This window comes from Rhamphochromis longiceps, linkage group LG12, assembly GCF_057381845.1.
Source record: "Rhamphochromis longiceps isolate RC_006_pf linkage group LG12, R_longiceps_female_GT1.1, whole genome shotgun sequence".
NCBI lineage: Eukaryota > Metazoa > Chordata > Actinopteri > Cichliformes > Cichlidae > Rhamphochromis > Rhamphochromis longiceps.
The window spans coordinates 29,676,715-29,695,122 of NC_140568.1; the positions used below are offsets into that span (position 1 = coordinate 29,676,715).

Genomic DNA, 18,408 nt, shown 5'->3' on the forward strand with positions numbered 1-18,408 from the left:
ATGCCCACTTACACATAACTAGGTTCGTTCCTCTTTCAGAGCTCTGCGTTTAGTTTTGGGTGGTTGTTATGTGTAATTTGGTGAAAACTGTTAGGCTTTCAATTGGCCTATTTAAGCCAGTGTGTTCCTGTTCTACCTCTAATTTTCAGGGTCTGAATCTTGTGGTAAAGTAGGACTCATCCACAATACAGCTCTAAATTTTATTCCAAGAGATGCAGCCTTGGTATTGTGGAACCAGACACAGATGAGGTGGCAGACCACACAATTAGTCTCCAAAAACCTTGTTTGCTTTCTCTCTGGGGCTGTATCGATCAGGCAGGTTTAGTCTTATTTGGGAACAGGTTAGATCCTAAATGGTACTGACAAGTACCATGGAAACTCAAATGGTGGGAGAAATTCCACAGTTTAGTGTCTCTGTCTTGAATCCAAATCTCTGTCTTAAATCCAAAGAGCTAACTGATTGTATCTTACTGACTCTGTGGACATGCTTTCATCCATAAACAATGTCACTGTTACTCTGAATAGCATACCCTTAATGTTGTTATTGTTTAATTTAAAGTTATGGAGGTAAGATTAAATGGGACACACAGTAATTTCCACGTAGACTCTTTTTTGGTGGGGATTTCTTTTACGCTTCACGTTTACGAAGAGATTAAACTGGACTAAACTCAACATATTTTCAACCTTAATAATTTAAACAATAAGCAAAATATGCTTTTACTCGTACTGTGCCTTTAGAGGGGTTTTTAAAAAGTATTTATACTCATATACTAATTGATAATAAAAATTATAATTGCTCATTTCTATGCTCATTTGTAACAGAATGAGTACAAAACTACCGTCTTCGCCTCTTCCGATGACACATAGCTTCATACAGCATTGCTGCAGACAGAGAGGCACACTCACCTTGCTAGCAGTTGAAGTAGCTGACCTTCACAACACTGAAAAAACTCTAAGACAATATTCCAGGTCAGTAAATCTTCCATTTCAACAACATTTAACTGTTGAACAGCTATCAGAAATATTAGCATGGCTGGCATACATGCTAACACCAACAGTTGCCCGACAGCTAGCAGCTATGGCTAGTAATAAAACAATAACATTATTGTGGGAGCTATGCAGCAAATGTCAGTAACATTAAGAAACTGTTCATTTAACCTTCCTGCCTTCTTGGGACCTTTTTGTGCCACTGCTATGTGTTAAATGGCTGCCATTTCCACTGTGTTCAGTGGAATATAACCAAACTTGCCACAGGATAGTTTTTACCTGTCAATGTTAATATTCCAGTGTGAATTCCTTAAATCAGCCTAAAATGGCTGAGCAGCAGAAATCCCCACACCCATCACCCTGGGGACCATTTTCTGCCCATTGACTTCCATTATAAACGCTATTTTTCAACCCCAAATTATCATCATATGATTTTATTTTTTCTTCTTTTCTTGGATGTCAATGAAGACTCAGGGCCTTGAAGTTTTAATTTTTAAATTGCAAAAAAAATGCAAAAAACATAATGGCAGGTCAAAATGTATGTTGGTGCCAATCTTTGGTCCATCTAAAGGCCTACTTATAATGACAATCACATATTACTTCAACTGGTTTTTTGTGGAAATATTTAGTTTCGTTTTTTGGTTTTTGGGGCTTATAACACAGGGCGCTCATGTAATAACACTGGGATTTGAAGGGTTAAAACAACGAAAATATAATTAAAACTTTACATGAATATTTCAGGGAGAAGTAGTTTTACAAGGTTGGCTAATTTAAAGTGGAATAAAATATGGATATATGGTCTTTTTATGGCGTGGCTGAGAATGGTCCCTAGGGTGATGGGTGTGAGTTTTTTAAAGGATGGCAGGAGGGTTAAAAAAGTAAAACAATTATTTGTATCTGAAAAGCATTTTGTCTCTCTTCATGTGCCAGACTGAAGCAAGGAAAAGTCCGCAACTAGACAGAAACAGTGACAGGCTACTTTAACGGCTCTATTTATTGAGCAAGAAAAATGTGATGCCAAGTAGTGATGTGCCATACCAATGATTTCCCTTCCGATCCAATGGCAAGAAAAATTTGAAGATACTGATCCGATACCGATACTTTGCACAAAAACGTAATGTTTTATTGTATTTCAAATTATAGCTTTATAATGATTACAGGACATCAGACTACTTGTTCTTATTGTTTAATAATGCAGAATTATCACCTACAAATAAAAAAGCCTTAAGTTGTGGGCTATGTGAACACGTAATTTAACATGTCATTTAATATTTAACGTGCCTGGACATTTCAACAAAAACATTTGACAGTAACACTTTCCCTTATTCAAAGGTTTTTGTTTAGGAACAACAGCATATTTACAGTTTTCCCTTCAAGTCTGCTCCGTTTTTTGCTCACAACCTCTCCTGCCTTTGAAAAGACAATTCCCAGGTATCTCACTGCAAGTCTGCTTAGGGATGGGAAGGTTTGTTCATGCTCTTGCCACCAAACCAGTGGATCCTTATCTCGGGGAATGAGTTTTTCCTGTGAGTACTGGCGTAATTCAATGGGTGCATCACTGGAAGCTGACCGGTGATGTTGGCCATGTCAAAATCTGTCCATATCCCTCCTTTTGTTGCAGCTGGACCTGCGGGTGCAGGACTCTGTCTAGACTCTGAAGTAGAAGGCCCTGAGGCAGAGCTAACAGTAGGTGTTGAGCTTACAGTTAGAGTGGGAGCAGACTGTCCTGTCTGATACACTTCCTGCATTTCAGTGTGGAGACGTTTTTTTTAATATGTCAACATTGTCTTTGTCTCGGAAACCAAGGTGTTTAAACCTAACATCCAGAAATGTACTTGCCACTAGACAGTGAATGCTCTCAATACCACTGAATCTGTGCTGACATTGCTGTGCCAGCTGTGTGGCAAGGGAGCTGCCCTGACGTTCACAGGCTGCTACAGCCCTGTGAATGGGTGACACAAGTGGAATCACTTTGGAGACTGAAACGTGTTTTTCAGATAAAACTTCCTGTGTTGCTTCTTCAAATGGCCGAAGTGCATCAACTGTTTGCTTGATGAGGGATAATTCTCCCACATTTAAGCACAATGCATTCTTCCCTAAAAGGCAGAGGGCTGTGGTCACAGCTTCATTTTGCTAACAGAGCCTCTCCACCATGTGAAAGACAGAGTTCCAGCAGGTATCTACTGACTGAATTAGCTTGTGTTCTGCCACTTTCAACTGTTGCTGAATATCCCTGAGCTTCTCTGTAGCGTTTGTGCTGTGGTGAAACAATCACACTGCATTTTTCCAGCACCTGCACCACTTCCGGGACAGATTTTACACTGTCCTTTACAACTAAATTCAGTGTGTGTGCAAAACAGGGATGATGCCAGCTTTGTGCACTGCAGCAACCATATTTGCACCATTATCTGTCACAACTGCAACCACCTTCTCAGTTATGCACCATTCTTCTGTGATGCGCTTAAGCGCTGAGCTGATATCATCTGCTGCCCATGGAAAGAGTGGGTTTCTAGGACAAATTCTCTCATTTGACAGTTTTCAATGAAATGACATGTTACAGTCAAATATGCCTCTGTGGACAGTGAGGTCCACATATCAGTGGTAAGTACAACACTAGAAGCATTTTGCAAAGATGCTCTTACTTTGCCTTTGCATTCATCAAACAAATTTACAAGATGAGTCTCTGTCAGTGTTTTTGTTCCTGGGAGTTCATATTTTGAGTCAAGAGCTCTCACAAATCCCTGGAAACTTTGGTCCTCCACTATGGACAGAGGCTGGGGGTACTTCACAATCATCTCTACAAGGCATCTTGTGAGTGTTGCTGCTCTTGGGCAATCATCTACAAATAAAATAAAATACACAGGGCATGCACACTCAAAACAATGGCTGAGCATAAATGGAGTCATGTGTGGACGTATTTTACCTCCACAAACAGCCAAGACGTGGTTTGCAATACATGTGGCAAGAGTGATGTGTTTTGGCAACACCACTACCCTCGTCAAACACCTCAGAGTAAATCATATCACAGAATATGATGAGTTTATCTTGAGGCGAAGAGAAGACAGGTGCTGCTAGGGCGAGACAGACGTCTCTCGCGGAGTCCTTTAGTGCTGCAGGCAGGCAAGGTGTTCAAATAGCGCACAACCTCAAGTTTTTTTTTTTCTATATGATTATTCTGCATTATTGAGCAATAAGAACAAGTAGTCTGATGTACTGAAATCATTATGAAGCTATATCCTTATATTATTACTACAATTACATAATGAAAGTATATATTGTATTATGAAAGACAATGAAACATTAAGTTTTTGTACAGAGTATTGGTATCGGATCAGTATCGTCGATACTACCCTGAATTTTACTTGGTATCGGATCGGAAAGGAAATCAGTGGTATCGCACATCACTACCGAAGGCTACTCGTCATACCAATACCAACTAGATTTTTAAATCTTAATATAAAATGAGTAACAGTAGAGTGGACACTAGGTAAGGCTGCACTTTTTGCAGCGATCTCGTATAGAAAAGTATTCTGTGTGTATAAAACAGAACAGGTCTGCGGCTCTGAACCATAGTAAAGGGACCTCTGGCTAATACCTTAGGTTATGTGTCGGGCTCGTAGCCGAGAACTAGCTTAACTGTCTGGGTCAACTTTGCTAGCGAGAGACAGAAGCTGTGTCCCAGCCTGCATCCTTTGGAGGCACTCTGGTGGAGTTACTTTGTGTGTGTGTGTTTTTATAAGTAGTTTTAAACCTTGTGATCCACAAAAAAGCATAACAGTAAAAGAAGAACTGACTGCGTTACAGTCAGTGCGGGAGCAGCGGCTTCGCTCATGCGCGATTCATTTGCAGTGGACGCGTAGGTGTGAACATCTCCTGCCCTGATAGCAGCTGGGGGAGGACTATCCTCCGCCTGTGAGCGCTTTGGCACGGGTGAGGTGCCCACGGCAGCACCGCTGCTTGTTGAGAGTACGAGCGATACGCGTTTTCACATCAAAAAATCGTCATAAATAAGTCTCCAATAATACCAGAAAAAGTCGCCAGATTTGTCGCTAAATTGGCAACACTGGCTCAATAGCTAGCCGGGGGGTTCAATGGTCACTCGAGCCGGTGAGAACAGCGAACCCCCGGCTTCATCGTTTTCAGACCCGCGCGGTCTTTCGCTACTCAGGCTAAACATGATATATAAGTCACTCGGATACCTTAAAAATGTAATTGTTTGGCTTTTTTCAGTGTTTTATTTGTTTGTTAGTAAATTGGTTTGGCTGAGATTAAAGTTATTAGATTAGATTAGATTAAATGAAACTTTATTAATCCCTTGGGAGGATTCCTCCAGGGTCTTCATACAGCTGAATAAATGTCAAACAGAAAACTGATTGAACAGAAATGTGAGATGGTCGAGAATTTACGCCAGCGTCCGGTTATATTTTAGATAGCAAGGAGCAGACGGCAGAGTTTCACTCCACCGAGAGCTCGTGACGTAATTCTGACCGTCAAATGTAACAGTCGCTCACTTCTGGCCTACCTGGCTTTCGGAGGACCCGGCCCACTTAGGCCACGAAGGCCGGGTCTTCAGGTGGATGCAGCCTCTGAATTTGGACACCCCCGCTGTTTCCGGCCGGGCAATAATAATGGTGACATTTAACTTATTTTATCTGATAAATAAACATTGTAATATTCAAGTTTTTTGTATGTATATATATATATATATATATATATATATATATATATATATATATATATATATATATATATATATATATACTCCAAGTATGCTCCTATTGCGTGTTTTGTTTGGGTTTCCAACGACACGGAATTACCAAAAATAGAGAGGGCATAGCCTAACATATGAGACAGGAAAAGACCGCCGTGTAATCCATTCATTTCAACAAAGTAACTGTATTCTGATTACCACCTTTTTAAATGGTTACTGTAACAGAATACAGTTACTCATATTGTAGCACTGACTTCAATTGTGATGAAGTGTTTTGAAAGACTGATGAGAGATCACATCACTTCTTCACTTCCTCCCACCATCGACTCACTTCAGTTTGCTTACCGGACTAATCGTTCCACAGACGATGCCATATCTTACCTGCTCCACACATCCCTGAGTCACCTGGACACTGGCAGAGGGAATTATGTTAGGATGCTGTTCGTGGACTACAGTTCAGCATTCAACACAATAATTCCCTCTAAGCTTTTCACCAAGTTGACGGATCTAGGACTCAGCTCATCACTGTGTCAGTGGATCCTCAACTTCCTCACAGACAGACCCCAATCAGTGAGGGTAGGAAAACAAGTCTCCCCCTCCATCTCACTCAGCACTGGAGTGCCTCAGGGCTGTGTTTTAAGCCCCCTGCTGTACTCACTGTACACTTATGACTGTGTAGCCACATCCGACACCACCTCCATTGTCAAGTTTGCTGACGACACTGCTGTTGTGGGCCTGATCTCCGACAACATCGAGACGGCCTACCTGGAGGAGATTAGGAACCTGGAGACCTGGTGCCAGGAGAATAACCTCCTCCTAAACATCAGCAAGACTAAGGAGCTGATCGTGGACTTCACTACAAAGCAGGCGAGGAATTACAAACTCCTCATCATCAGTGGCACGCCAGTGGAGAGAGTGGACAGTTTCCGATACCTGGGTGTCCACATCACTCAGGACCTGTCATGGTCCTGTCACATCAACACCCTGGTTAAGAAAGCCCGTCAGCGTCTCTTCTTCCTCAGAAGACTTAGAGACTTCCATCTGCCACTGAAGGTGCTCAAGAACTTCTACTCCTGCACCATCGAGAGCGTCCTGACGTCAAACATCTGCACCTGGTTTGGGAACAGCACCAAGCAGGACAGACGAGATCTGCAAAGGGTGGTGCGCTCGGCAGAACGCATCATTCAATCAGAGCTCCCTGACCTGCTGTCCATCTACACCAAGCGGTGCAAGTCCAAAGCTAGGAAGATTATGATGGACCTCTCCCATCCCAACAATGGACTCTTCTCATTGTTGAGGTCTGGGAAGCGCTTCCGCTCCCTTAAGGCCAAAACAGAGAGAATGAAGAGGAGCTTCTTCGCCCAGGCTATTCGGGGCCTGAACCAGGTGTAGGACTGGACTCTCCCAAACACGTCACTATAAGACTGGACTCTCACACACGTCACCACACGCACCACCACACATTTCCTATAATCCTATAATTCCTATAATTTATAATCCTTATCTTTATAATCTCTTCTGCTATTTGCACATTCTTTACTGTAAATTCCTAAGTTAATTTGTAAATTTTTGTAGTAAATTGTAAATATTGTAAAACTTTTCTTCTGTCATTTAATGGTCGGGCATTGTACAGGTACAAGCATTTCACCCCCATGTCATACTGTGTATGGTTGTGTGTGTGTGACAAATAAAATTTGAATTTGAATTTGAATTTGTACTTTAAATACATAACTCCGGTACATGTATTCCATTACTCCCCAAGACTGTTCATGAGACCTAGCCTATGTACCCAGCATTTTCCTCCTCTGTACCTGGATAGTGCCTGCCTGCAACACTAAAGGACTCCGCGAGAGACGTCTGTCTCGCCCAGCAGCGCCTGTCCCACTCCTCTCCTCCTCTTTGGTTCGCCTCAACATAAACTCATCATATTCTGTGATATGATTTACTCTGAGGTGTTTGACGAGGTTAGTGGTCTTGCAACATGTATCGCAAACTGCGTCTTGGCTGTTTGTGGAGGTAAAATACGTCCACATATGACTCGGTTTACGCTCAGCCATTATTGTGAATGTGCACGCCAAAGGGCTGCGACATATGACTATGAAAGGCGGAAGAGGAAGTAGTTCCAATTTAGACGATCTCAATGATATAGTTTCTTTCCACTGTGTTCCTGTTAATGATAAACTACAAATTTACCCCAAATTACTAAAATATCGATATTTTAATATGAGAATCTATTCTAGAACATAAATAACTGGTATTGGAGGAATGGATACATTTCAATATCAATCCGCACACCACTAGTGTAAACAGAGGTACAGCGCTACCACACAACCTTAAAAAGTTGTCTTTTGTATGATTTGTTACTTACCAAAGTCATTTTAAAAAAATGTTTCTGTAATGGTAATGCAAAAAAAAAAAAAAATCTGTTAAAAAATAATTATTTTGTTATCCATGAGTTTTCAGATTTACGGTTTTGCAAAAAAATAGAAAAGCTTTTTTTTTATTAAGATGCTAAATTATAGTTATTTACTTGCATTCTTGAACAGAAAAATTTGTTTTAGTGACTGAATGTTATGTGTGATTAATTTCTGACTTCTCTGATTAGTCCATTGTGCCGGTTCAAGTTTTGATTAAAAAATGTGAATTTGAAAAAATGTGAAAAAATAATAATGATAATAATATTTTAGTTTTAGACAAGCTTTAGTCTCATTTCTAAAATAGTTCAGTTTCTTGTTTTTACGGGTAATTTATATCCATCCATCCATCCATCCATCTTCATCCGCTTTGTCCGGGGCCGGGTCGCGGGGGCAGCAGCCTAAGCAAAGAGGCCCAGACCTCCCTCTCCCCAGCCACCTCCTCCAGCTTATCCGGGGGAATACCAAGGCGTTCCCAGGCCAGCCGAGAGATATAATCTCTCCAGCGTGTCCTGGGTCTGCCCCGGGGCCTCCTCCCGGTGGGACATGCCTGGAACACCTCACCCAGGAGGCGCCCAGGGGGCATCCTTGTCAGATGCCCGAACCACCTCAGCTGGCTCCTTTCGATGTGGAGCAGCAGCTGCTCTACTCTGAGCCCCTCCCGGATGGCCGAACTTCTCACCCTATCTCTAAGGGAGAGGCCAGCCACCCTTCGGAGGAAGCTCATTTCTGCCGCTTGTATCCGCGATCTCGTTCTTTCGGTCACTACCCACAGCTCGTGGCCATAGGTGAGGGTAGGGACGCAGATCGACCGGTAAATTGAGAGCTTCGCTTTTACACTCAGCTCCCTCTTCACCACAACGGACCGGTGCAGCGTCCGCATTACTGCAGCTGCAGCCCCAATCCGTCTGTCGATCTCCGGCTCCCTTCTCCCATCACTCGCAAACAAGACCCCGAGATACTTGAACTCCTCCACTTGGGGCAGGAACTCATCCCCGACCCGGAGTGGGCACTCCACCCTTTTCCGGCTGAGAACCATGGCCTCAGATTTGGAGGTGCTGATCCTCATTCCCGCTGCTTCACACTCGGCTGCGAACCGTTCCAGTGCGAGCTGGAGGCCCTCACCCGATGAAGCCAACAGAACCACATCATCTGCAAAAATCAGAGATGAGATTCTGAGGCCACCAAAGCGAAAGCCCTCCGCCACTTGGCTGCGCCTAGAAATCCTGTCCATAAAAATTATGAACAGAACCGGAGACAAAGGGCAGCCCTGGCGGAGCCCATCACCCACTGGGAACGAGTCCAACTTATTGCCGGCAATGCGAACCAAGCTCTTGCAACGGTTGTATAGGGATCGAATGGCCCGTAGCAATGGGCCAGACACCCCATATTCCCGCAACACCTCCCACAGGACACCCCGAGGGACACGGTCGAATGCCTTCTCCAAGTCCACAAAACACATGTAGACTGGTTGGGCAAACTCCCATGCACCCTCAAGTATCCTGGAGAGGATAAAGAGCTGGTCCAGTGTTCCGCGACCAGGACGAAAACCACATTGTTCCTCCTGTATCCGAGGTTCGACTAACGGACGAACTCTCCTTTCCAGCACCCTGGCATAGACTTTCCCAGGGAGACTGAGGAGTGTGATCCCCCTGTAGTTGGAACACACCCTCCGGTCCCCTTTCTTAAAGATGGGGACCACCACCCCGGTCTGCCAGTCCACAGGTACTGCCCCTGATCTCCACACAACATTGCAGAGGCGTGTCAACCAGGACAGCCCTACAACGTCCAGAGCCTTCAGGAATTCGGGGTGGACCTCATCAACACCAGGGGCTTTGCCACCAAGGAGTTGTTTAACTGCCTCAGTGACCTCGCCCCCGGAAATTGGCGGGTCATTCCCCTCATCCCCAGACTCTGCTTCCTCCTCGGAAGACGTGTCAGTGGGATTAAAGAGGTCCTCGAAGTATTCCTTCCACCGCCTGACAATTTTCTCAGTCGACGTCAGCAGTGCTCCGCCAGCACTATACACAGTGCAGGTAGAGCACCGCTTTCCCCTCCTGAGACGTCTGACGGTTTGCCAGAATCTCTTCGAGGCAGTCCGAAAGTCTTTTTCCATGGCCTCTCCGAACTCCTCCCACACCCGAGTTTTTGCTTCAGCCACTGCCCGAGCCGCATTCCACGTGGCCTGTCGATACCTGTCGGCTGCCTCCGGAGTCCCACAGGCTAGCCAAGCCCGATAGGACTCCTTCTTCAGCCTGGTGGCTCCCTTCACCTCTGGTGTCCACCATTTGGTTCGGGGATTACCACCACGGCAGGCACCAACCACCTTGCGGCCGCAGCTCAATGCAGCAGCTTCGGCAATGGAGACGCTGAACATGGTCCATTCGGACTCAATGTCACCAGTCTCCCTCGGAATGCTGTTGAAGCTCTGCCGGAGGTGTGCGTTGAAGATCTCGCGGACTGGGGCCTCTGCTAGACGTTCCCAGCACACCCTCACTACGCGTTTAGGTGCACCAGGTCTGTCCAGCGTCCTCCCCCGCCACCTGATCCAACTCACCACCAGGTGGTGATCAGTTGACAGCTCAGCCCCTCTCTTTACCCGAGTGTCCAGAACATATGGTCGCAGGTCTGCTGATACGATTACAAAATCGATCATCGACCTACGGCCTAGAGCGTCCTGGTGCCACGTGCACTTATGGACACTCTTATGTTCGAACAGGGTGTTCGTTATGGCCAAACTGTGATTAGCACAGAAGTCCAATAACAGAGCACCGCTTGGGTTCAGATCAGGGAGGCCGTTCCTCCCAATTACGCCCCTCCAGGTCTCGCTGTCGTTACCCACGTGAGCATTGAAGTCTCCCAGCAGGACAACAGAGTCTCCAGGTGGAGCACCCTCCAGCACCCCCCCCCCCAGGGACTCTAAGAAGGCTGGGTACTCTGAACTGCCACTCGGCGCATAAGCGCAGATGACAGTCAGGACCCGTTCCCCGACCCTGAGGCGCAGGGAACAAACCCTCTCGTCCACCGGGAAAAACCCCAACGTACCGGCAGCAAGCCGAGGGGATATTAGGATACCCACCCCAGCCCGCCGCCTCTCACCAGGGGCAACTCCAGACTGAGACAGAGTCCAGCCCCTCTCCAGGAGACTGGTTCCAGAGCCCAAGCCATGTGTAGAGGTGAGCCCGACTAATTTATATATTTGTTAAAAACTGTATACACTCAAACACACACATGACTGTTATGTTGTTTGTATCATAAGATATTATCTTTATTTTTGTCACCTTTTCCTCATATAATAATGAAAATCCTACCACATATCAGTTATTTTCCAGCCTATCGCTTTCAAGTTTCAAATTCTGGTAATGTGCCAACCCTAATCATTAGGCTTCTGCTATGCATGTTTCTGCACTCAGGACGTAGTCTGCATTTTTTCCATATGTCAGCATCAGCAGTGACCAATAAAAATCATAAAGCCTTAAATGCAGCCTGTTTTTTAATAAAACATTATGAGGACAAAGCTAAGTCTGATGCTTTCAGATTATTACATATAGCTTTCATACAGCAGCAGGCTCCACATGAGTGTCTAAAGCTAAAACAAGAAAATTACCATTGGATAATAAATTATCCCCAACATGAAGACGGGCTCGATCAGATTACAACAGTAGATGCATGCACACATGTGAACCTACTGCAGACTTAAATATTACCTGCTCCTTTGTGCCAACACGAGAAAACAAACTACTATACACACTAAATGAAATCATCCTTCTAGTGTCAAGAAGCAGCGAAGAGATCATGCAAGGAAACCAGTACCAAACGTTGTCCATGTGTTATTGATGAGAGAGGAGCAGAATAATGCAGTCGGCATAAATAATGTAAACCAGCCACAGCTTTTTACTCAGCTATCAAAAAGAGGCGGTCAGCAAATCATCCTCAGCTCAGTGAGGCGAGTGACGATTTTTCACTGCACACCTGCTCAATATGGTACAAGGCCTGACACGCACTTTTTACACTTTCTGATCACAAGTTCGCCATCATCATGTGGGGGTGATTTAGTTATTTTGCAATGACAAAATAGTTTTTGTTTTAGATTAGGACTGGTGAGGAGCTGCCATCAGCAGTTGTGTTTCTCTTGTTGAGATTAATTTCAGTGGGCTCAGTGCTGCTGTGGATTACTCGCAGCTGTTGAACCCCCTGTCTAGATCTGTTGTTCATACTGATGCAGGCCTCTCCAAATTTCTCTCTCCATAAACTTACTGCAGCGTAAACTTGCTGCCGGGCACATGCATCTGTATTTCTACATGTGTGGGGAATGTGAACAGAAAGAGGAAGGTGGAAGGGTTGAAAGGAAGGAAGATGAAGAGTCAAGGGAAGCAATCAGAGGGCAAAACTGTAATGTGACCTAACCTCCTGCACAGGATGCAAAAATGCTTAGATGTTCACAAACACACAAATATATACTGTATATATGATACTAAGACATCTAAGAAATCTCACACACACAAACACAATGTGTATCCTTTTGCTCCTTCTGTCCCACATCCTTCCTTCTCCGGGGGCCCATAAATCAATCACTGTCAAAATACTGCACTTCTACAGTGTAACTGAGAGTCACACACATAAAGGCGCACACACTTGGCAACGCACATCGAGTAACTCTGTGACTACATTTGCATTCACTTTTTGGTTCGCTAATTTGAATGTGAAATATAAACCTACGCTGCATCAAACGGTGATGGCTCAAGCGGTGCCAAGAAACGTTTTATTCCTAAAAACAAAAATCTTTAAAAAGCAAAGAACGACTTCCTCAAGACGAGGAGTTCATGGACCGTCTGCCCTGAATGTAAATTTCGCGTATTTATTTTCTCAACCAAACTGAATGAAAGACTGAAAGGGCTCATTTCAAAATTAAAGATTAATGTGTTCACCTATAGTTCTATAGCTACACACGGAATATGTGAGCACTAAAATGAAGCATGACCATTTTTGTATGTACGATGTGAAAAATGGAAGGACTGTGGTTCAGTGATTATTGTTAGTTTACAAGAAGGAGGACAAAATCTGAGCAAAGCATAAAAATGAGAAAAGACAAATCTGCTGTAGTAAGTCAGAATAGTAAATACCAGATGAGGGAAACAGATTAGTGACACTTGTAGCCAATGCAGAAGCAGTTGTTTCAAACAAGAGGAAAACTATGTGGCATAAAGGATAGACGGCGTGTGTGCAAGCATGTGTGTGTGGAGGCTTCAACAGTGGCTACAGTACCAAATCAATTTCACATCAACATGACAAAGACTACAGTTCATTTTAGTCCACATGCATGTTATGCACCAGCAGAACTGAGACCCAGAGAAACTTAATCACAACAGCAGCCGCTTCCATCCGAACCGGGTGAATTCGTGGATACATGAGGGCCTGCATATTAAATTAGGATCATGATGATCAAAGACTTTCAGGTTCTGATTGCTTTAATTTTCCATCATCCTACCTTTAACTTAGATTTCTGTATATTTTGCCTCCTCAAAAGTGGAACCACAAATCAAGGCTTTAGTGGTCAGTGACGAACACTGTTTGGCCCATATGCTTTTGATGTTGGCATATTAATATTCGATACATCCACATATTATAAGGTTACAAGGAATCTGGAGTCTTACTCAGCTGTGACAGAGCAAAAGGTTGGGTAAACTGAAGAAATGTAAACCAAAAGAACAACAACATATACTGTTGTTGTTCTTTGGTTAATTCATACAGTGAAATATCTTTGACCACATAACATAGTTTCTCTCCCTCTAATTAATAACAGGCTTTAATGTTTTCATGTATCCATGAAGCCGTCCACGTCAAACTAAAATCACCGGTTCATTCTCCCACAGACCACAACTCAAGATTAGAGCAAGAAGTCTTACCTTTGATGCCAAACTTGGAGTTTCCTCCAAACTTGAGAATAATCAACATTACAAGGAAACCAGTGAAGGCTACAGCAGCGATGCCCACCACCACGTACACCTGTACAATGAGAAATCGGGGTTATAAATCTCCCGAGAGGTGAGCAAACACACTGACAGCTACACAAAGCCAAATGCCAAACCCACCACAACAAAAGGTATAGGCCACAGGCTGTTTATATCACTGCTCAAGAAAGGCAGATTTTCTTAAGGACTGCTTTATCTTCAATGTGTTGGGTTTATTCAATTACGCATTACATAAAAATAGAGCCAGCTCAGGTGTTTCTAGACAGGAAACACAAATAAATGAAAGAGAAACAGGCACAAACCATAAATAACTTGCAGTGGCAAACAGCAAAACCGTAGAGCTGCAGGAAAATAGAAGTGACTTACAGCGACTCTGTCCTCGTGTTGATTCGGAGGAGGGGTGTCTATTGATGCAAGAGACAGAGAGGAAGAGAAACTCAAGCTGTGATTTAAGGACAAGTAAAGGAGTGTTTTTTACTCACTGTCAAACAAAGATATGGTTTCAACTAACACAATAAGATTTACTGTTCATCTGAAGCATAAAATTGTTTATCTGTTTCTAACAAAATAAGCTAAAATATTACATTTTGTTCTTTTTTCAGCTTCTCACTTTAGAGGTTGCTACACCAGATGATCTGCCTCCATCTCATCCTAGCCCTTACCATCCTCTTCTGTCACACCAACCCTCCACATGTGCTTCTTCATTACATGAGGTCTTCCTCCTTCCTGGGGGCTCCATCTTCAACATCTTTTGTCCAATATATCCTCTATACATCCTCTACACATGTCTAAACCATTTATTCTCATGTCTATTCTGGTCACTCCCCATGAAAATCTTAACATCTTTAACTTTGGCACCTCCAGGTCGGCCTTCTGTCTTTTTTGTCAGTGCCAGAGTCTCCAAACCGTACATCACAGAAGGTCTCACTAACATCTTGTGAAACTTCCCATTCACTCTTTCTGCTATCCTTCTGTCAGGAATCATCCCTGACATTATTCTCCACCGACTGGAGGGTTGATGGTTGACCTCAGGTATGTAAACTCATCTATGCTTTTCAAAAAGCAGACCAAGAGTATCATTATACAGAAGTATCCCACCATGTGGAAGCTGCTCCAACAGGAGGTCAGATTTTCATAAGGTTAGATTAAGAGAACTTCACAGCCTCATCATCCAAGGTGGTTTACACCGGTCATATTGATCTGACCTCTTCCTCAAAGCCTTTTTTTTTTTTGTTGAAATAGAGAAAATTACCTTAACATTACAAACAATTAAGCTCAAATCACTTGTCCAAGTAACCAAAGCATCTGGCGTTTTACTTAATTACTGACTTTATACAAACTCAACAACTTGTAGACGTAAAGTTAACGTAATCAACATGCTACCTGAGCGTATATCACAAACTGATGGGTGCTTTTTTTTTGTTTTTGCAGTTTTTTTCTGTCTTTCAAATCTAGTGGCAGATGTGCAAAAATACAAAACAAAACTACCGTAAATAATTCATTGTCTGTGTTACTTGTGGATAAGAGTGAGCAACTAAAAGATATGGCTGTACCTGTGGTTTGATCTGCTGGTTGGAGGGCGTATTGGAGAAAGACACAGACAGAAACAAATTAGTTCTCAAACATATTTCAACTGTAAGACAAGCACTCTGTTTTCTGAGCTTGTTTCAAAAACATAGTCATTACACAAACACGACGTGCAAACAGCACGTGCTAAACATGCACACATTCTAGCTGCAGGGTCGTACGCGTACGTAACCTCTCAACATCTTAAGAAAAACAAAAGAGTTCGTGAGAGTAAGATTGCTGAAATGTAATTTGTGTTTGTTGACGACACCAGTTGTAAAAGTGAGCCTGAACTTTCCGGCACTTTCAGTTAATGAGTAATTAAATCAGGTTGGCAGTTTAATACACAATATTTTTAAGTGATTTCAGTCTTTATGGGCTGCAGAGACAGTTAAGTCACTACAGTTCAGATGCAAAGCTGTGCTTAAGATGCTTCATCTAGCTAGTGCTACAGAAGTGCAGTGAGCGTAATCGGAGTAACTTTTTTGAAGTGGAGAGTACTTGAAAATTCAGCATTTCAAACAGCTCAATATGTATGACACGAAAACAGTTTCTTTGCAGTTTGACACATAATTTGTCTGCTAGCTGAGGGCAGAGTGACTGTGTTTCCCAGGGAAGAAAAAATACTAATGCATGATCATTTTACTCTGTGAGATGGAGAACAGAGGGAAGACTTGAGAAAAATGCTCTAATAAAGGTAGAAATTTCAAGCTTACACGTAATGTTCTAGTTCAGTTTACAGCTTGGTAATCAGATTGGATCGCTATATAACAAGTTTCTAAAGTTGTCTAGATGTTTCACATCATAAAATGTTTTTGAAAGTAAATTAACCGGTAATTGATATTAATTCATGTTATCCAAAGTGTATACACGTGCAGTCTGTATTGTGGGTCAGTGATGAACTATGTTGGAGTTGTAAAGTGCAGACTGTGGTGTCCTGGCTCAATGCTCGATGGGTCCTCGTATCTCCAGAAACATTATAAAAGAGAGATAAGCCCTTTAATTATGAATTGAAATTTAAAAGATATTTAGATAGTGGTCGAATTAGAACTGCATGCAAAGTTTGAACAGATCTGTATCAGATTTTACTAAATATTTTGTACGTGCCTGTAAGTTTTTGTCCTGTTGATGTTTGAAATGAAAGATAATTTAGATAATGCTTCAAAATAACAGTAAATCTATGCGCGGCTGCTAAGTAGACAGTGTCACTGATTTTAATTTAAGCTTATTTAAGCTTTTCGTGTTCATTAGTAACAGTTGCCAAATTGCAGCTTTCTACTGGCTGGGGGTTGAAAAGCAGCCATAGTGGCAAATATAATGTGGGCCTACATATTGTAGAATATAGTTGTTCCCTCACTGCCCTAATATGAACCTTGAGTACCCCCACCTGCCAAATCCCACTTTAACCCCTACACGATGCTGATGTTAAACATCTAAAAACAGTGCCTGTAAACAGAAACTAGATGTGCCTCTTTTAAGAATTTTGCACTTAAAAAAGACAAAACATACTCACTTACCATAATAGTAAGGCTCCGGATCTGTTGCTGCAAAAAAAAAAAAAGAGCATTTACATTGATGACATTTGTTTCACAAAGCCAACTTTGTGCATCAACACAAACTATTTCACTGTATGTAGCTATACCTGTACATATATAGTCTAGTATAACATAAAAGCATCAGCAAGATTTTTTTTCTTTCAGCAGCTCCACCTTTGCTATCAATAAAGGCAGATTTAAAACAGAACACTGCCAGTTTGCCATTCCTTTATCTGATTTCATGCCAGCAACTACCCCTCATTATAAATCGATGCGCATAACCCAGATGGCAAAATATACACAGTCTGCAGCAATATTTAAAGTGTGAAACAGAGTCATGATGAATCAGGATGGCGACTGAGAAGTATATGAAAGAGTCTATTTGTGGTAATAATTAAATGCATTTCCTATATACTAAACAGAAATATTTGATTGTAATTGTACAAAGATAGGAAAGAATTTAAAAGTATCTGTAACGGCAAAAATAGCTGTAAAAGGGGCGATTTCTTAGGTTTTGCCTTGAGATTAAAGGGCTATAAAATGATCAAATTAAAAATATTCAGTACGGGCTAAACAGACTAGAAAGTTTGGACGCTGCTTCAAATACAGTACTTAAAAATGCCAAAATGCAGTATTTGGTGGGATTGTCGTAAAGGAAAAAATCCCATTTATGGTGCAAAGGGACAAAAAAGTTTTGCACCCAACTAGTCCTGCACCATTTGTCACAGAATTATAGTTCAAAGACCAAAATAAGCAGCTCATTTATCCACTCTTCTCGTTGATTTTCTTCCAAACTATTACAATTAATGCACAAAAAACACATTCATCTCAGTGGGTGGAATGTGTCGTACTAGAGTACAGGGTGGGCCATTTATATGGATACACCGTAATAAAATGGGAATGGTTGGTGATATTAAAGTCCTGTTTGTGGCACATTAGCATATGTGAGGGGGCAAACTCCTCAAGATGGGTGGTGACCATGGTGGCCATTTAGAAGTCGGCCATCTTGGATACAACTTTTGTTTTTTCCATAGGAAGAGGGCCATGTGACACATCAAACTTATTGGTAATGTCACAAGAAAAACAATGGTGTGCTTGGTTTCAACGTAACTTTATGCTTTCATGAGTTATTTACAAGTTTCTGACCACTTATAAAATGTGTTCAATGTGCTGTCCATTGTGTTGGGTTGTCAATGCAACCCTCTTCTCCCACTCTTCACACA

At 42.6% G+C, this 18,408-nt stretch overlaps 1 protein-coding gene across 1 annotated transcript in view; it reads right to left on the reverse strand.

Annotated features, from left to right (window-relative positions):
* ntrk2a (neurotrophic tyrosine kinase, receptor, type 2a) overlaps nucleotides 1–18,408 on the reverse strand; it is a 113,259-nt gene that overhangs the window by 72,795 nt on the left and 22,056 nt on the right. Inside the window, exons 10-13 of the mRNA XM_085425707.1 lie at nucleotides 17,168–17,194; nucleotides 15,638–15,652; nucleotides 14,451–14,488; nucleotides 14,019–14,118 (exon numbers count right to left, since the gene is read on the reverse strand). Of these exons, the coding sequence (XP_085281833.1) occupies nucleotides 14,019–14,118; nucleotides 14,451–14,488; nucleotides 15,638–15,652; nucleotides 17,168–17,194 (180 nt within the window). The remainder of the gene's footprint in view (nucleotides 1–14,018; nucleotides 14,119–14,450; nucleotides 14,489–15,637; nucleotides 15,653–17,167; nucleotides 17,195–18,408) is intronic.